The sequence below is a fragment of the Tachysurus fulvidraco genome, chromosome 3 (assembly GCF_022655615.1).
Source record: "Tachysurus fulvidraco isolate hzauxx_2018 chromosome 3, HZAU_PFXX_2.0, whole genome shotgun sequence".
Classification (NCBI taxonomy): Eukaryota; Metazoa; Chordata; class Actinopteri; order Siluriformes; family Bagridae; genus Tachysurus; species Tachysurus fulvidraco.
Genome location: NC_062520.1, coordinates 24,101,055 through 24,116,284, shown reverse-complemented (window position 1 = coordinate 24,116,284; position 15,230 = coordinate 24,101,055). Strand labels below are relative to the sequence as shown.

Sequence of the window (15,230 nt, the reverse complement as noted above, 5' to 3'; positions counted from 1 at the left end):
ATATTCTAATTAAATGAATTCAGTAATAAAATCAGTTCTTCTTTGTTGCTTTTTCTGTTAGGACTTTGTAGCTTGTGCTAGATGGATATGGTGCTGGACTGATAGCACCCTGTTATTTATATCACTGCTGTGTTTTTTTTTTTTTACCATCTACAGTGCAAACACAGTCCCCAGTCTTACAGGGCAAGATGCTTGTTCCCATGGCAACTGTGCGGACCACTCCTGCCCCTTCTCAGCAGTTTCCCTTGATGGCACCTCCTCTTCCTGTGCAGAATGGAGCTCAGTCAGGAAACAAGGTGGCCAAGCGTTGTCATAACGTACAGAGCTGATAATTTGTTCCTGGGCAGTTTGATGATCGGCTTTTCTTTCCAGCAGTATATTAACTATTGGATCTAACACTATCTCTCTTCTCCTAGATCATCCAGATTGCCCCCATGCCCGTTGTGCAGTCTTCGATTCCTACAGCGGGGAGTTCATTCCCTGTAACCATGGCAGCAGCCACAGTTGTTGCCCCCCCAGGCTCTACCCCCTCACAAGCTGTGCTTCTGCCACCCCCACCCACAAGGTATGATACACACACTCACACCCCCAACCACACACACACACACACACACGATTCCTCCAACACTCCACTCCCACTCTTACACAATGCTGCAGTACTAGAGTTTACTGCAGTCTGTTCCACTCTTAACCATTTCTCTTTACCTCTCTCAGAATCACTTATGTCCAGTCCACTCCAGGAGCCCCCTCCCCTATCCCGCTCGTATCTACTGCGACAGGCTCCACCTCCCAAACGGCCTCCCCAGCACCTGGATCTGCATATGTGCAGTCTCCTTTGGCCACCTTTGCAGCAATTGCTCATTCGGGACAGACTTTAGTGCAGCCACTTATTTCCGGTTAGTGTCTGTGTATCAGTGTATTAGTGGAGTAATATTTATATTTACACAATCTCACCTGTAACCTCAATCAACCAGAATGAGTTTGCGTTTCTTCCTTAGTTATGCCTTGGAGCTCTAAGACTACTGGAGAACTATATCTCTCAGATGTTTTTCTGCCAATGTAGTTTTTATTGACATTATTTGCATTAAACAGCAAACATCTGTTAGCTGAAAGATTAGGCTTGGGGTAGGATTGTGTAAATGTAATTTTGGACAACTGGTTGCAAAATAGTTTCTCAGACACAGCTTTGTGTCTGAGAAGGGCATTTTTTTTAATGAATTCTTGTTTCCTTGTTTTAACAGGTCAACCTCCTTTGTTAGCACCACCCCAGTCTCCCAACCCAGCCATTACAGCCATCTACCCCTCTACCTCTGTCACCCTGGCGACAGGGGTGGTGTCTGCAGCAACGGTACCACCCGGTGTGGTTTATACGGTCTCAAGCCCCTCCATCCTTCCAAAACACACTTCCAGCACTTCTGTTACGCATACATCCCTGTCAGCCCCCGACAGGCCGGGTCACGGTTCTGCTCATGCTGAGCTGGACAGACAGACAGATAAACTGCCTGTCTCTCACACTGACAGACTGACTAAAGTTGGCAGCAGCTCAACGGCTCCACCGCCTGGTGCGCCGTTGTCTCTACAGCCTGCCAGTCCAGCTCAGCCACCACTTTCTGGTAGAAACTCCTATTTATCTGTTTGTATTTTTCCACTTGTATATCAAAAGTACTACCTTAATTCATGCTCTTTTGTCCTTTTCCAGCTGCCATTTCTAAACTTTCCCCGGGACCTGCTAGGCCTCCGCAGAAGGTCAAGGCCACGGTGGCAAACATCCCAGTCGGCTGCTACGATGGAGGAGGGAGAGGAAAAGAGAGAGAAAAAGACAGGGAGAAAGAGAAAGAGAGGGAACGTGGGAAGGAGAAAGAAAGCAGCAGCTGTTTCTCTTTTGAGGTGGATAAATCAGGAGAAGTGACTCCCGCTGCTAACACCTCACTAGATGACAGCTCTTCAGAAGCAGAAGCCCATAACCCCGGTGAAGCAGGTTCCACAAGCACACGCAGCAAAGAGGCCAATGCTAAAGAGGTGACCATCACCAATTTATTATTGCATAATAAGACTGCAGTTACTGAATTACAGAAATAATGGCATTTTAATTGTAAAACCCATAAATGAAGCACTTAAACAGAGGAAATTTTTAATTTTTATTTCCTGTTGTGCATCATAAACAATACAGAAATTTAATATAGATATAAAACAGAATATATGTAATCTATTAGTTAAGAAGAAGCTTTTATTCTTCTTCTTCTTTTATGCTATTAATATATAATTATATATACATACTGAGCAACACAGAGAACACTTGTTTTATTCAAGTACTAGAGATGAGATGTAAAGATATTATCTTTATATTGTCAGTACTAGACACACAGTATTCCCGTGTATTGTGTGTACACTTAGCCAGTCCTTTGTGCTAGTCAAGGATGTATGATGATATGCTCAAGCATTTACCTGAATCTCATACTAATCAGGATAATATTAAGGTCAGGATCATTGTTTTGGAATTATACAATCAAATTAATATCTTAGTTCTAAAGGATGAAAATTTGCTGTATATTAGTCCATTGTTAATAAACGCTTCTCAGACTCTCTGAATCCATTTAAAGTGGCTTTTGAAACCTGTGGGTCAGCATGTAATAATAGCATAATGAATATTCACAGTTTTTGGTGCTTATCCACCCACATCACAAACAGGTCTGCCCTACTTCCACTTTTGTTGTGCAGCAAAAGTTCTGAGACTGCAATGTGGCACACATGTTAATTAAGTAGTTGGACTGTCGAAAAGACCAAGTGCACAAAGGCAGTTTATTCAGTGGAAAAATGGTGGAAATGTTGGGAATGGTGCTCCACATCATCCTTCCCACACAAGTGTAATAATTAATAAAGTGCCATGGTTGTTTCCTTGTTAGCAGTATGCGTAAGTGTTGTGTTCTTTTTCTAGCAGTTAATGTTAGACATTGGAAATGAAGCAGGGTGTCAACTGGGGGGAAGTTCCTCATTAATAATGTTTCAGTACAAAGCAAGAATCACCAGAAACTCTTACTGTCTCATGTAGCTTAGAAATGATTCCTTTCATTTCTCACATTGAATTTCTCACACAGGCTGAATGGAAAGACTCTACTTCCTCTTCTCCGTTATCTCTGTCGGCGCCAGAGCCTCAGTCGGACAAAGATACCCCTCTTCCTAAAAAGCTTAAGTCCCGCCCACCACCACTGAAGCGCCCGTTTGATTCGGTTGACAAGTGAGTTCCTTTTTTGAATAAATATTGTCCCATTAAAGCATAAATAACACATATTCCTAGTTGCCCCGTAGCTTTAAATTCAGCCAGGATTGACCCAATCTAGTGTTTAAAAGATTACAGTTTTTTGTTTTCCGACTTTGCTTATTTGACATGAGCTACGATGTGTGCAGAGTCCTGTCAGAGGTCTTCTTTGAGGAACGATTTGCTGAGCTGCCAGAGTTTCGTCCCGAGGAGGTGCTTCCCTCGCCGACCTTGCAGAGCCTGGCCACTTCTCCACGCGCCATTCTGGGCAGCTACCGCAGAAAGAGGAAGAACTCCACCGGTGAGAGAGGCAAGGACAAAGAGTTACACGTTAAGTAGCGCACATGCTTAACGCTAACACCTCCACTAACAATGATGCTTGTGTTGCATGCAGATTTAGACTCCTCCACAGATGACCCCATCTCCCCAAAGAGAAAGAGCCGGCGTAGGTCTAGCTGCAGCTCAGAACCAAACACCCCTAAAAGCGCTGCCAAGTGTGAGGGTGATATATTTACCTTTGACAGGCCAGGTAAGACAACGCAACCTTCACTATGACTTTCAAGAGGAGACAAAAACCAATATGGATTTCGATTTCTTGGTGTCTAAATGTCTCTTTTTCTGTGTCAGGTACCGATGGGGAGGACATTTTGGGGGAACTGGAGTTCGATAAGGTGCCATACTCCTCTCTGAGAAGAACTCTGGATCAGAGGAGAGCACTTGTCATGCAGCTATTCCAGGAACACGGTTTCTTCCCTTCGGGTGAGATGATACACAAATAACATGCAAACACAAATCACACACACACCAATCAGATTCCTGTGATGGCAGAGATACTTTCAAATATTGCTAAGCCATAATTTTAATTTTCTTTGTTTTGTAGGAATGTTTTGTATTACGGAGTAGGTCAGGGTACCAAGCACATCACAGCTTTTTATTAATGTATAACTGTTGATATGGTGATATGATTGATTTTATTCTTTTCAGAAGGGGTCTTTTGACAGTCAGTAATTTAAGTGATAACAGTAACTAGCCTGTTTGGTACCCTGTCTTTGATTATTTTACTATAACATACTCAGGCATGTTTATTCCTTACAAAGGACGCAATCAATAGGCATTCTCTGTCTGCAGTGTTTTTCTGATGTCCTTAAACTGCAAGCCTGTTGCGAAGGAACCCGATTCCTGATAGATTCTCCTGTGCTCATGCAGAAAATACTTCGTCTAATCTTTACGTATGTTTTATGTATGTTTCCTCTGTAGCCCAAGCCACTGCTGCATTCCAGGCACGATATTCGGATATCTTCCCAACCAAGGTGTGCTTGCAGTTGAAGATCCGTGAGGTCCGCCAAAAGATCATGCAAACGGCTGCGCCTGCCGAAAGCATAGGGACTTCTGACCCTGCCTCTTTACCCGGCCCTTCAGCCATCGAGGGAGGAGGCGGGTCCGAGTCTGCAGAGGCGATGCGAGACGAGGAGCAAAACAACTCTGAGGAGCCCAGGAACGCAGGCGATTCACTGGACTCCACCAGATGAGTGTAACGAACAAAATGAAAGGAACGACTGAAAACCAGATCCCTCCTCCTGCATCTATAGAAGACGCGTGCTCTGCTCAATAGAGTGCCAGTGTGGAATGGATGTTCAGAGGTGGAGGTCCTATCATGAACTGGGGTTTTAAAACTGAATTTGACAGTATTTCATGTATTAAAAAGACTTTTAATTACAAAAGACACAAACATAGGTCACATTTACAAACACACACACACACCACTTCTCGTTGTCTTAAAATATTCACACTTGAACTTAATTTTACTGCGAAGGCTTCCTTTGGACTCTTGAGACTTGAAGATTATAGAATTGTTCTGTAAGCATCGAAAGCAACCCTGTTATTATACAGAGGCAGGACGTCAGAGGGCATCAGATTCCATTAAAGACTAAAATGATAAAAAAAAAAAAACTAAAAAAAAAACGTGACACATGGAAGTAACAGTCGGGCACAGATGGTTTGTCATAGGCTCATGGTTTACTGCCAGTCATTGGGAGGCCGGCCTCCACTGGCTGGGATTTAGAGGAGATGAAGACATAATGGACACTTATATTTTGATATTTACTTAACCCTATTTTCCTTACATTGTGTTTCACTTTTAAAAGGCTTTTTATCTGCGAGCATCGTCAAGGCACTGAATAGCTTCTTCTAAGGACTAGCTTAACTTTCACAAGCTCCTCCTTCCTATGATTGGCTGTAGTAGATACCAGTCACAGCCTAAGCTACAGACTGGCCAGCCATGAAGGAAGACATTATTAGAAGGGAAGTCAGTGGGCACATTATGGCCATTGATTGGACATGTTTTTTTTTTTTTTGGTTTTGTTTTTCTCCATATATATTGAGAAACCTATTTAATTTTTTTTTCTTTCCAAGCCATTTTCTTCAGTATGAGATGAGGAAGAAAAGAAAAGATGGTGAAATACATTATTTAGATATTTACTATGACATACCTTTTTTTTTTTTTTAAAAAAAAAAAAAAGAAAAAGCAAACTTGACTTTTAATTTAAATCATAAATCTACAGGTCAATATGTTACTGCATTTCTTATTACTGTTCTTATTAATACTGTTCTTGTGGATCTAATCCGTATAACCAATATACTGCACCTTTTTGCTTTCAAGGATATAAGTAAGAGAGGAGAGGAGCACAAAGAAACTCCACTCTTATTTTGTCCTCCAACGTCGCACTTCAACTGCGACGTTCATTTAACTTTTTCCTTTCGGTGATCTTATCTTGGTAATCACAGACATGTGATGAAATTTTTTTTCTCCTTCTTTTAAGATCATAAATATATTACATGCTCCTATCTTGTCTAGGACAAAGCCCAGTCTTATAGCTCTAATTCAACCTTCTCCACTAACATTCCTTCCTGTTCCTTCATTCCTGGTTTTCCCCTCCTTCTGTCACTTTCCCGATCTTTCTACATTTCAGCCACTTTAGGTTGAGCTCAGAGAGAAAGGTGAAAGAAGAGGAGATGGAGGCAGGATGTCTGTGATGATTGTGCTGTGTGAGGCTTATTCATGTTGTACATAGTTCTGGTGGAGTCTCATGGCTCTATACCATAGTAAGGAGCATCATTAAACGTTTATGCCATTACAGGAACTGAAATAGTAAAAAAAATGAATATGAATATTAACATTTTGCTAATTATGTGAAAAGATTTATACAAATAAGCTCTACATTTGTATCTATTTCTCTCAGTATATGAATAAATAGATGTTCAAATAAACAGCAACACATCTGTTCTTCACAAACCATTACTGTGTAAATTGTCCATATAGGAAACAGGATTTGGGAAGATCTGGGTTCACATAACTCAGTCGCTGTTTACTACCATGCCTAGAAAAGCATCAGAGATGGACTACAAAAGTAGAATACCTCATCAGCTTCAACACCAATGTCAGTCAAGAACAGGAATCTGAGACTACAGTGGGAACATGTTCACCAAATCTGGACAGCTGAAATTCAGATCATCTGGCATCTGACCTCCTTGGTAGGTCATAGGTCAGGTTACTGCTGGAGGTGTAATAGTGTTGGAATGATTTCCTTGCAAGGAGGGCACAGTGGCTTAGTGGTTTGCATGTTTGCCTCACACCTCCAGGGTTGGGGGTTCAACTCCCGCCTCCGCCTTGTGTGTGTATGGAGTTTGAATGTTCTCCACGTGCCTCGGGGGTTTCCTCCGGGTACTCCGGTTTCCTCCCCCGGTCCAAAGACATGCATGGTAGGTTGATTGGCATCTCTGGAAAATTGTCTGTAGTGTGTGTGAATGAGTGTGTGTGTGTGTGTGCCCCAAGAGTTCAGATAAGCGGTAGAAAATGAATGAATGATTTCCTTGCACACTCTGGGCTCCTTGATTAATCAAGCGTCATTTGCTGATTATCTATGTTAAGTATGGTGTCCATAAATTACGGCTACTGCTTGTAAGAGATTCAGGATTGCAGAAGCAGTTCTTAAATCTATTCAAAGAGTTACATACAAAATGGAGATTGTACATTCGTACTATACTACGAGGGCAAAGTTTAAATGAAAAGCAAAGTAATAATATATTTTAAATTGAAAACACTGAATGTGAATTATTGTGCTGTCCTACCTACATCAGAAATGAAATTACATGGCCCAAAATTTTGGATACACCTACATTTTGGAGCTTTGTGGATTTGAGTCTATTCAGCTTCATACAGCATTATCAATGTTGGGTACTGACATGAGGAGAGGAGGCCAGGAATTCCTATTCGTGCCAAAGGTGTTCAATGAGGTTAAATTCGTCAAAACCAACTTTATCAAAGCAATTGCTCAGGGGCATTGTTATGCTGGAACGGGGTTGTGCTTCAGTGTTCCGGTGACACGAAATCATGCACCGACTACCACGTACAATACATATCCACATACATTTGTTCACATAGTGTAAACAATATATAATAGAGATGAATTTAAGGAGCCGAGTTCACACTGAAAATTTCTGTACGACCACACTGTCTCAACTCGACTCTAGACCTATATTTCTCAACCTGCAAAAACACAATTACAACAATGAGACAAACAGTAAATTTTTATTTACATAAATTTGACATTCCAGATTGTGGAGTAAAAAAAACATTTATAAGAACATACTTATGACACTTACAGAACAGGAGAACGGAACTTGTAAAATCAGGCTAAGCAGCACAAGCACTCCTCACCTTTCTCCATTATGCATTACCTCATCACAGTGACTGAGATAAGTGCTTGCATCTGTTAAGACATTTTCACTTGTGGTCTTGGCTTCCTGTTCACATCCATGCTTGTAAAATAAAAGTTCCTTTCAAGGAACGTGCCCCAAAACTATATTATCCTGAACAAAATGTAGTCTGCACATATCCTGCATACATTTTTTTTTTGGGAGCGACATGGGTCACTAGCATAATACTGCGTTTCACAGTAACATTCAACTTCAGTTCTGGTAGCTTCAGTCTCTCAGAAATTGAAGATGAATTTTAATCCCAACCTGAAATTCATCCGAAATTCAAACCCGAAGCTAACCTGAAACGCTGTTACTTAAAAACTCCAGGCGTCTTTTTATCCATCAGGATCGATACTAATTAGCAGTGTGAGGCAGTTTCCCCACGATTACCCTGTCGATCAAATCGATTCTTAATTCCTATTCGGCCCTCACTCTTAAGCATCCCACAGTACGGTCTCAGACTATAATGGACTGTTCGTGCTTGTTCACACAAGCTGTAGGTTGTCCAGAGTGATGGTGTCCATGTTGATCCCACCTTCCAGCGCAGTGTGGTAAAGTTCTATAGCCTCTGCCAGATCGCCACTTGTCTCGATGATTGCTATTGCTTCTCCAAATTCGTTACACATAATGGTGGGAGTGCCTTGAGCCTGACAAACCAAGAGTGGCAAAGACAAGAAATGAGAGAGTATTACTAGATGGTGACTCCAAAATCTGAGTCTATTAATTGACTCGTCAATTAACATAAAGTTAGATAAAAACCCTAATGGTTACCTACCTGTTCCAGACCAGAAGTCTGGATCTGTATGACTTGAGGTTGCCCCAGTGGGACACCCTGTTGACAAAGGCTCACATCTGAGGCATTCACCACAGCAAGTGTTGCAAGGCTGCTCTCCATGGTGGTCTCCATCTGTTTGGCATCTTTGCCTTGCTCAATTTCTTCTTGTGATTTGTTGTGGGTCTTTCGGTGGTTCCTCAGGTTGGAGATGGTCTTGAAGGTCTTTCCGCATTCTGCACAAGCATGTGGCCTTTCCCCGGTGTGCGTCCTTCTGTGCTCAACCAGATGCATGCTCTGCACAAAACCTTTGTTGCAGAACTCGCAGCGAAACGGACGCTCACCAGAATGCGTGCGCAGATGCTCACGCAGGTGGGTGTTCTGCCTGAAACGCTTGCCACAGACAGCACAAGGATACGGCCTCTCGCCGGTGTGAACACGCTGGTGCAACGTGACGCTTGATGCTGAAACAAACAACTTCCCACACACTGGGCATGGGTGTAATTTTCCAGAGACTGAGCTGGAGCCACGTGGGCGGCCCGGTCCCAGTCCATGGCTCAATTGATGGAGGCGCAGGTTAGCAGCTGAGTTTAGGCGCTTCCCACAAATGGTGCAGTCCAAATTTGGCTTTGTGACTAGAGAAGCACCCTGATCTACAACCTCAGTAGATACTTTCTGACCTTTAGGACAGGTTTCATTAGTGACGTCTGTAAAAGTGTCCGTCAAGTTGGGGTGTTCTGCTAGGCAATGCAAATCCCTTTGCTTCTTTCGTAAGAACCCTTCTGAGCAATGCGGGCAGGGGTATGGCGCTGGTGCTCCTGGATGGTGAAGGAATCTATGTGCTACAAGCTTTGCCGGCCGGATGAATGTGGCTGAGCAGTCCGGGCAAGCTGAGGGAGTGGGGTTACTATGGAGCAGGCGGTGCTGGTGCAGGTTAGAGGACTGTGTAAAAGCCCTGTGGCATACGTCACAACGATATGGCCGCACGCCCGTATGAGTCAGGCCGTGTCGAGTAAGGTTGGCCAGTAAAGAGAAGGTCTTGCCGCACACACTGCACTGGAATGGCCGCTCACCCGTGTGTGTGCGCAGGTGGTTCCGCAGATGGATCTGCTTCTTGAAAGGCTTTCCACATACGTTGCACTTGAAGCGGCGCTCGCTGGAATGCGCTGTTCGGCGGTGACTTAACAAACGGATTTGGGAAGTGAAGGTTTTTTTGCAGGTAGAGCAAGGGAACTTTATATCGTCCTCTGTAATGGGAGCCTGCCATTTATCAGAATCCTCCATAACGTCCAGGTTGAGATTGTTGTCTGGGTTTGCCTGGTGCTTTTGTGCGTCTTCTGTACTAGGATCCTTAAAATCTATTCCATTTTCTGCTGTTACAGCAGCCTGAGAGAGAGAAGCTGCGGCTTCCAGTATGCTCTCACCCGTGTCCATTTCAGCATTTACAGGAGCCATAAGTACTGCCTGTTTCTGTTTTCTCCAAACAGCCTCTCGTTCTCTTGCCCTTTGCATAATAGACAGAGGCATCTGCTGAGTCAGAGTAACCTGTGAAGAAGAAGATACAAAAGTTTAATATATGTTTTATACAGGCCCATAATGGCTGGAGATCGTAATAGTATGAAACATTGTGTTAGGAGCATTACTGTGGAGGCAGAGCTGACTGGTTCACGGTTAGTATGAGTGCGGCGATGGTAAAGAAACTTGGTCATATTGGTGAAGGTTTTGGCACAGAAAGGGCACCTGTGGAGAGGCTCCGATGTATGGGACTTCCTAGGAAATAAACACAGAAGAGACATTTATACAAGGCACTGGTGACATTTTATTCAATGGTAATATGTGGCTAGAAAGCACTTCTCGTTTCTATACCTGTGTATGATGAGGGTCATTTCTGTAGTGAAGCTATGTCCGCAGTCCACACACAGAAAGCGGGCCTCCCCGGAGTGTGTGCGCATGTGTGTATGCAGTGATCCCACCTTTTTGAACACTTTGTCACATTCAGGGCATTCGTGTGTTCCCTGCTCATGCACTCGGAGATGTGCTGCCAGCCGATTGGCTGTGGTGAAAGTTCTCTGGCACTCTTCACATTGCAGGTTGGCCGATGAAATGGATGAATTCACTCCGAGACTTGCCAATCGGGCCGTGTAGGTACGTCTTCCGCCCTGGCCTTTCCCCTGCTCTGCCTTACTCCCCGCCTCTCTCATGTCTTTCCGTCCTTCATCTTCCCTCGCTCTAGCACCGTCGTCGTGGCCTAACATGACCCCAGCACCCCCACTCTCTTTGTCCTGAGCTAGAAAGTGCTCTCCCTGGTGGTGGAGAAAATCTTCTGGAGTGCTGAAAAGCAGGTTGCATTCTGAGCATTCGTACGGATGAATGATCAACACCTCTTCGTCGGTGTGCTTCCCGAAGTCTGAATGCTCAACAGCAGGGAGAAGATTGAGCGTCGTAATGCCGTTCTCAAGCCTGATTGGCTCGGAGGGGAGAAGCGGAGGAAGGAGCTTGGCTTTGCGAATGGTTGTTGAGGCGGAGCCATCTGCAATGGCTTGGGCAGAGCAGAACTGGAGACGGAACATGGCAGAAGTGGAACCAGGAAGGGACTGGGTGCTTTGAAGAAGAGTAGCACGGGGTAGAGACGTAGGCTTGGGCTGAGACTGCTGCTCTCTAAGAGCCTGGTGAAGAAAACAGACAAACTCCAGAACTGCATAACACCCAGTCTACTATGAAATAAAGTTAACTAGACCCGAGTTACAACCTTGATGATTTTTGCACTCATTAAATGGGGCTTCCTCACAATGGGAATCCCTTCAGATAGATGGCAAAAGGCCTTTCCAGGCATCTAAGTATTATCAGCTCTTTACAGTAGAATACATATCTCATATACAGTGTTATCTAGTATTAATTGATCAGGCACCTGAGCTAATGTTAGGATCTCTCCGGCTCGCTGTTCATCTAGCACCAGATTTTGCACTTTGGCCACAGGGGTGACTGAACCATCTGGCTGTAGAACATAATCCTGAAAAAAAATAAAATAAATAATAATAATACAGAATCTATTACATTGACATTTTTTTTAAAGTAACATTGTGTTTTTTAATCCCACTCCTGTATAAATCGGTCAGAATTTGCCAGATCAATACTAATCCCACCACTAATGCGGTTATTATTTTTATTTGTAACTACTCAAATTTGGGTAGTTCTAGTTCCCAAAATTTGAACAAATTAGCAACGTAAATCACTATGATGCTGACCGTAAAAGGTCAAATTATTGCAATTAGAGCACAGCAATTTCAACAACAAAAAAAATCGAACACTTTTTGCTGCGATACTTCTACGATGTGTGGAACGCTTCCTGTCAGAGCACAGCATAGCAATTTTTCTATTTAAACAGCAGAATCATACTTATACTCACAGTGTCAGACATGTCGCTGTGTGTGCTGATCTTGTGCGTCTGCCTGTGTGCCATCCACAATTCAGCCGTGTCGAAGAGGGCCAGACACTCCAGGCACTGGTAATGGATCGGAACCGCTGCAACTGCAGCATCGGTTTCTGCCACCTCACAAAGCTCTGTCAGGTAATAATATACATGTGTGTCCACTTAACAAAAACTACACCAAAAATCATACCTCTAATCTAATAAGTCCTCTATAAAGAATACACGTAAACAAGGATATGTTACGCACCATGTTCAGCACCCAGGCCTGCCTCCCTCATGTGCAGCTCTTGATGGAGCAGCAGTTCGTCCGAGTTTCTGAGAAGAGCGCCGCATTCAAGACACTGGTACTGACTGTCCCTGGTGTCCTCATTGCTAGAAATGGCCACCAGGTCTTCTAATTCTGAACCAGTGTGCACCTGTTGGTGTATCAGCACCTCCTCCAGAGTATTGAAGAGCTGCTGACACTCACTGCACATGTACTGATGCTCCACATACTCTTCCTGCTGCTCACTCATGGTCAGCGTTAGCTATTGTATTAATGTCTCTTTATCTATACCTCTGTTTGTGACCGGCGTGCGTGCTCTGGTTACTATAACAAGGAACTGTATCCTGCAAGTGTGTGGTTAGTTTCACACAGGAATTCAGGAAGTCATAGAAAGACTTTTAGAGCGGTTTGGTATCCGATAAAGCTCCACAGCAGCATGTCGACTGGGCAAGCTGAAACAAATAAATGCACATGATATCTATTATAATTCATAATTATCTAGCCTGTGTGGAGCAAAACCAAGGGGGGGATTTTTGATGGTTTTGATTAGTTGGTGAATACTTAATTACTGTTTATATATTTGAATTAAGCTGTTATGTTTCACATTTCTCTACCAGCTGAACCTGCCAAATTCATTGGGCTGCATCATCACTGTGAAGTGGTAGTGGCTGGAGGTACATTAGGGATGTGCTACACAGAGGATGGGAATGTTGACTGATGCAACACAAATCAGGGACCTGAACAGAAAACAAATAAATGGTCTTATTCTGCAGTCATTACAACCTAATATATGTAATGTTACTCTAAGGATTCAATTTATGTCTCAGCTGATACAACAAAAAAAAAGCACCCGGAATGACTTGCAGATTATTCTTTATAATTACTTCTTTTTTTTTTTTAAATTGGGATGGAATTCGGATTTGTCTTTCTGTGACACCACTGGTCTATTTTCCGATAGGCCAGACCTTAGTACTACTTGCTGATAGTGAAGCCATGGCAAATGATCTCTTGCTTCCTCTCTATCTCAAGAAAGTGATGCAGCAGTGCTTTAGTTATTCTACTTCTCACAGGTCAAACAGATAAAAGGGCCACAGCTGCACAAATTCATGCTACCACCACCAGTAATACCACCGAGCTTGTCAAGACAAAGATCATTACAAATCGAGCCCGGTTTTAATAACATAAGGACCATTATTCCTTATATGTGTGCTATTGCTTTACGGCCCCATGTGATGTTGACGTGGCACGCAACTACTAACAGGAACCATCGAAAAATACATCATCCAACAAACACATACCAGAATCACAGAACATACAACAAACATTTCAGCATAAACGTATTTTAATGTCTTTCTGATATTCAGTATTATATTAAAAATGCACCCAGCTAGAGATCTTTGTATTTTTCCTTTCATTAATTCATTATTCCACTGTGCATTACTACAGTTAAACATTTGTTTCAGTTCTTCTCATGTTATTTTCTCATGCAGTAAGACAGATATGATGTACTGGTATTGTTTTCACACTGACGCGTGAGATCATGTTCCCATGTGACTGGGAACATCTGAGGTGGGTTCAGGTCTCTTACTGAACAACTTATTACAACTGTGTGTCGTCCATTCTGAGCTGTCTGGACTCTTTAGATGTCTAAACAGCAGTTTTTAGGCGTATTTATCTATGACTGACTGAACACTGGGATGATGATCCGTGTATGCACAAGAACTAAACACTCAATGATGTTATTTCAGCAATCACGTGACTACAACGATGACTCGAGTTAGCGTCAAAACGGCACACGCGAAACGCGAGAGTTAAATTGATTCGACGTGTTGGTGAAACGCGGCAATTATGCGCACGTCTGACGCAGCCATGCCGAACACAAACAGTTGCTTTAAAGTGTTATTTAACCGTATTAACTGTGTATGTTGGACCCGGTTTAGGCCGCGCTTGCTGTCACGTTGACGTGGTTTTGTCTCACGGCGAGCGTTTGGCGGCGCTCTCTTTTATTCCCCGCACTCTTGTCCGAGCGCCCCGCGGTGTCCGCGGCTCTGTTAAGCCGCAGCGCGGCGGTCTTTAGGCGGCGCTCTTCACTTTTCCCCGCAGGTCTGTCGCGCACAGGCGAGGCCTTCTTTCCTCTCCGCGCTAAAACAAATGTCTCTTACCTCCTCTCTCGTGTTACCGCCTGCACAATCCCTCATGTTGTAGCCTCTCCAGGACTCGCAGGACCGTTAGAGCCTCTTCGAAGCGAATTTAGAAATCAAAATGAACAATTTACGACCCGTGTCAACAATTTAGGTGCTTTATATAAACGCCGGGATTGAGGCTTGTATCTTTTCCCCCCTTAGCCGTTGTCTTCGCAGTGTGTGCATGCTGGACCACCCTTCGCGTCACGTGTGGCCTTTCAAAGGCGCTGATTGGACGTAGAAGCCGTCACTCAAATAAATATATAAATAAATACAATTCTGCATCAACGCTCTTTCCTAGTTTATTAACGAATAAACGTTCCATTTCAGAGCCTTGTATATGGAATTTACCATTTTTTAATTCTAGTTAGATATAAATAGAACGTTTCTTAGGAAAGAATTGATGATGTTTATGTCAGTGTTTGGATTAAAAAAAAAAAGAAGCTTAAATTGCCACAATATATGATGTTCCCTCGTGTCTGCACACTGTTTGATATGACCGGCAGTGAACAACTCCCCTAAATGCATTGTGAATATTACACTTAGGCTTGGAGTTTTTATACTCC

The 15,230-nt window shown here is 43.3% G+C and overlaps 2 protein-coding genes across 4 annotated transcripts in view; one reads left to right on the top strand and one right to left on the bottom strand.

Moving 5' to 3' along the window:
* Positions 1–6,529, top strand: part of cicb (capicua transcriptional repressor b) — a 43,270-nt gene extending 36,741 nt beyond the window's left edge. For 2 of the 3 annotated variants that reach the window (XM_047810754.1, XM_047810756.1), the window contains 10 exons: positions 157–296; positions 417–565; positions 715–896; positions 1,242–1,613; positions 1,700–2,019; positions 3,096–3,235; positions 3,406–3,566; positions 3,651–3,785; positions 3,884–4,015; positions 4,514–6,529. In XM_047810754.1, the coding sequence (XP_047666710.1) occupies positions 157–296; positions 417–565; positions 715–896; positions 1,242–1,613; positions 1,700–2,019; positions 3,096–3,235; positions 3,406–3,566; positions 3,651–3,785; positions 3,884–4,015; positions 4,514–4,785 (2,003 nt within the window). In that variant the 3' untranslated portion in view covers positions 4,786–6,529. The remainder of the gene's footprint in view (positions 1–156; positions 297–416; positions 566–714; positions 897–1,241; positions 1,614–1,699; positions 2,020–3,095; positions 3,236–3,405; positions 3,567–3,650; positions 3,786–3,883; positions 4,016–4,513) is intronic. The other variant, XM_047810755.1, reaches the window with a different exon arrangement.
* A 1,296-nt stretch (positions 6,530–7,825) lies between these two features.
* znf526 (zinc finger protein 526) lies at positions 7,826–14,885 on the bottom strand. The gene is made up of 8 exons (XM_027147412.2): positions 14,644–14,885; positions 12,464–12,933; positions 12,193–12,347; positions 11,695–11,796; positions 10,653–11,452; positions 10,430–10,556; positions 8,790–10,331; positions 7,826–8,661 (listed from the first exon to the last, which is right to left on the bottom strand). Exons 2-8 carry the CDS (start codon positions 12,729–12,731, stop codon positions 8,500–8,502), a joined length of 3,156 nt encoding a protein of 1,051 aa, XP_027003213.2. The 5' UTR covers positions 12,732–12,933; positions 14,644–14,885; the 3' UTR covers positions 7,826–8,499.
* Between the last annotated feature and the right edge of the window lie 345 nt (positions 14,886–15,230).

What these genes read in the sequence shown, in the direction of transcription:
- znf526 (XM_027147412.2), bottom strand. Translation starts at nt 12,731, where the DNA reads ATGAGTGAGCAGCAGGAAGAGTATGTGGAGCATCAGTACATGTGCAGT. An exon ending in AGGCCTGGGTGCTGAACATG is followed by an intron (nt 12,348 to 12,463) that starts GTGCGTAACATA and finishes ATTACCTGACAG; the next exon opens with AGCTTTGTGAGGTGGCAGAA. An exon ending in ACAGCGACATGTCTGACACT is followed by an intron (nt 11,797 to 12,192) that starts GTGAGTATAAGT and finishes ATTTTTTTTCAG; the next exon opens with GATTATGTTCTACAGCCAGA.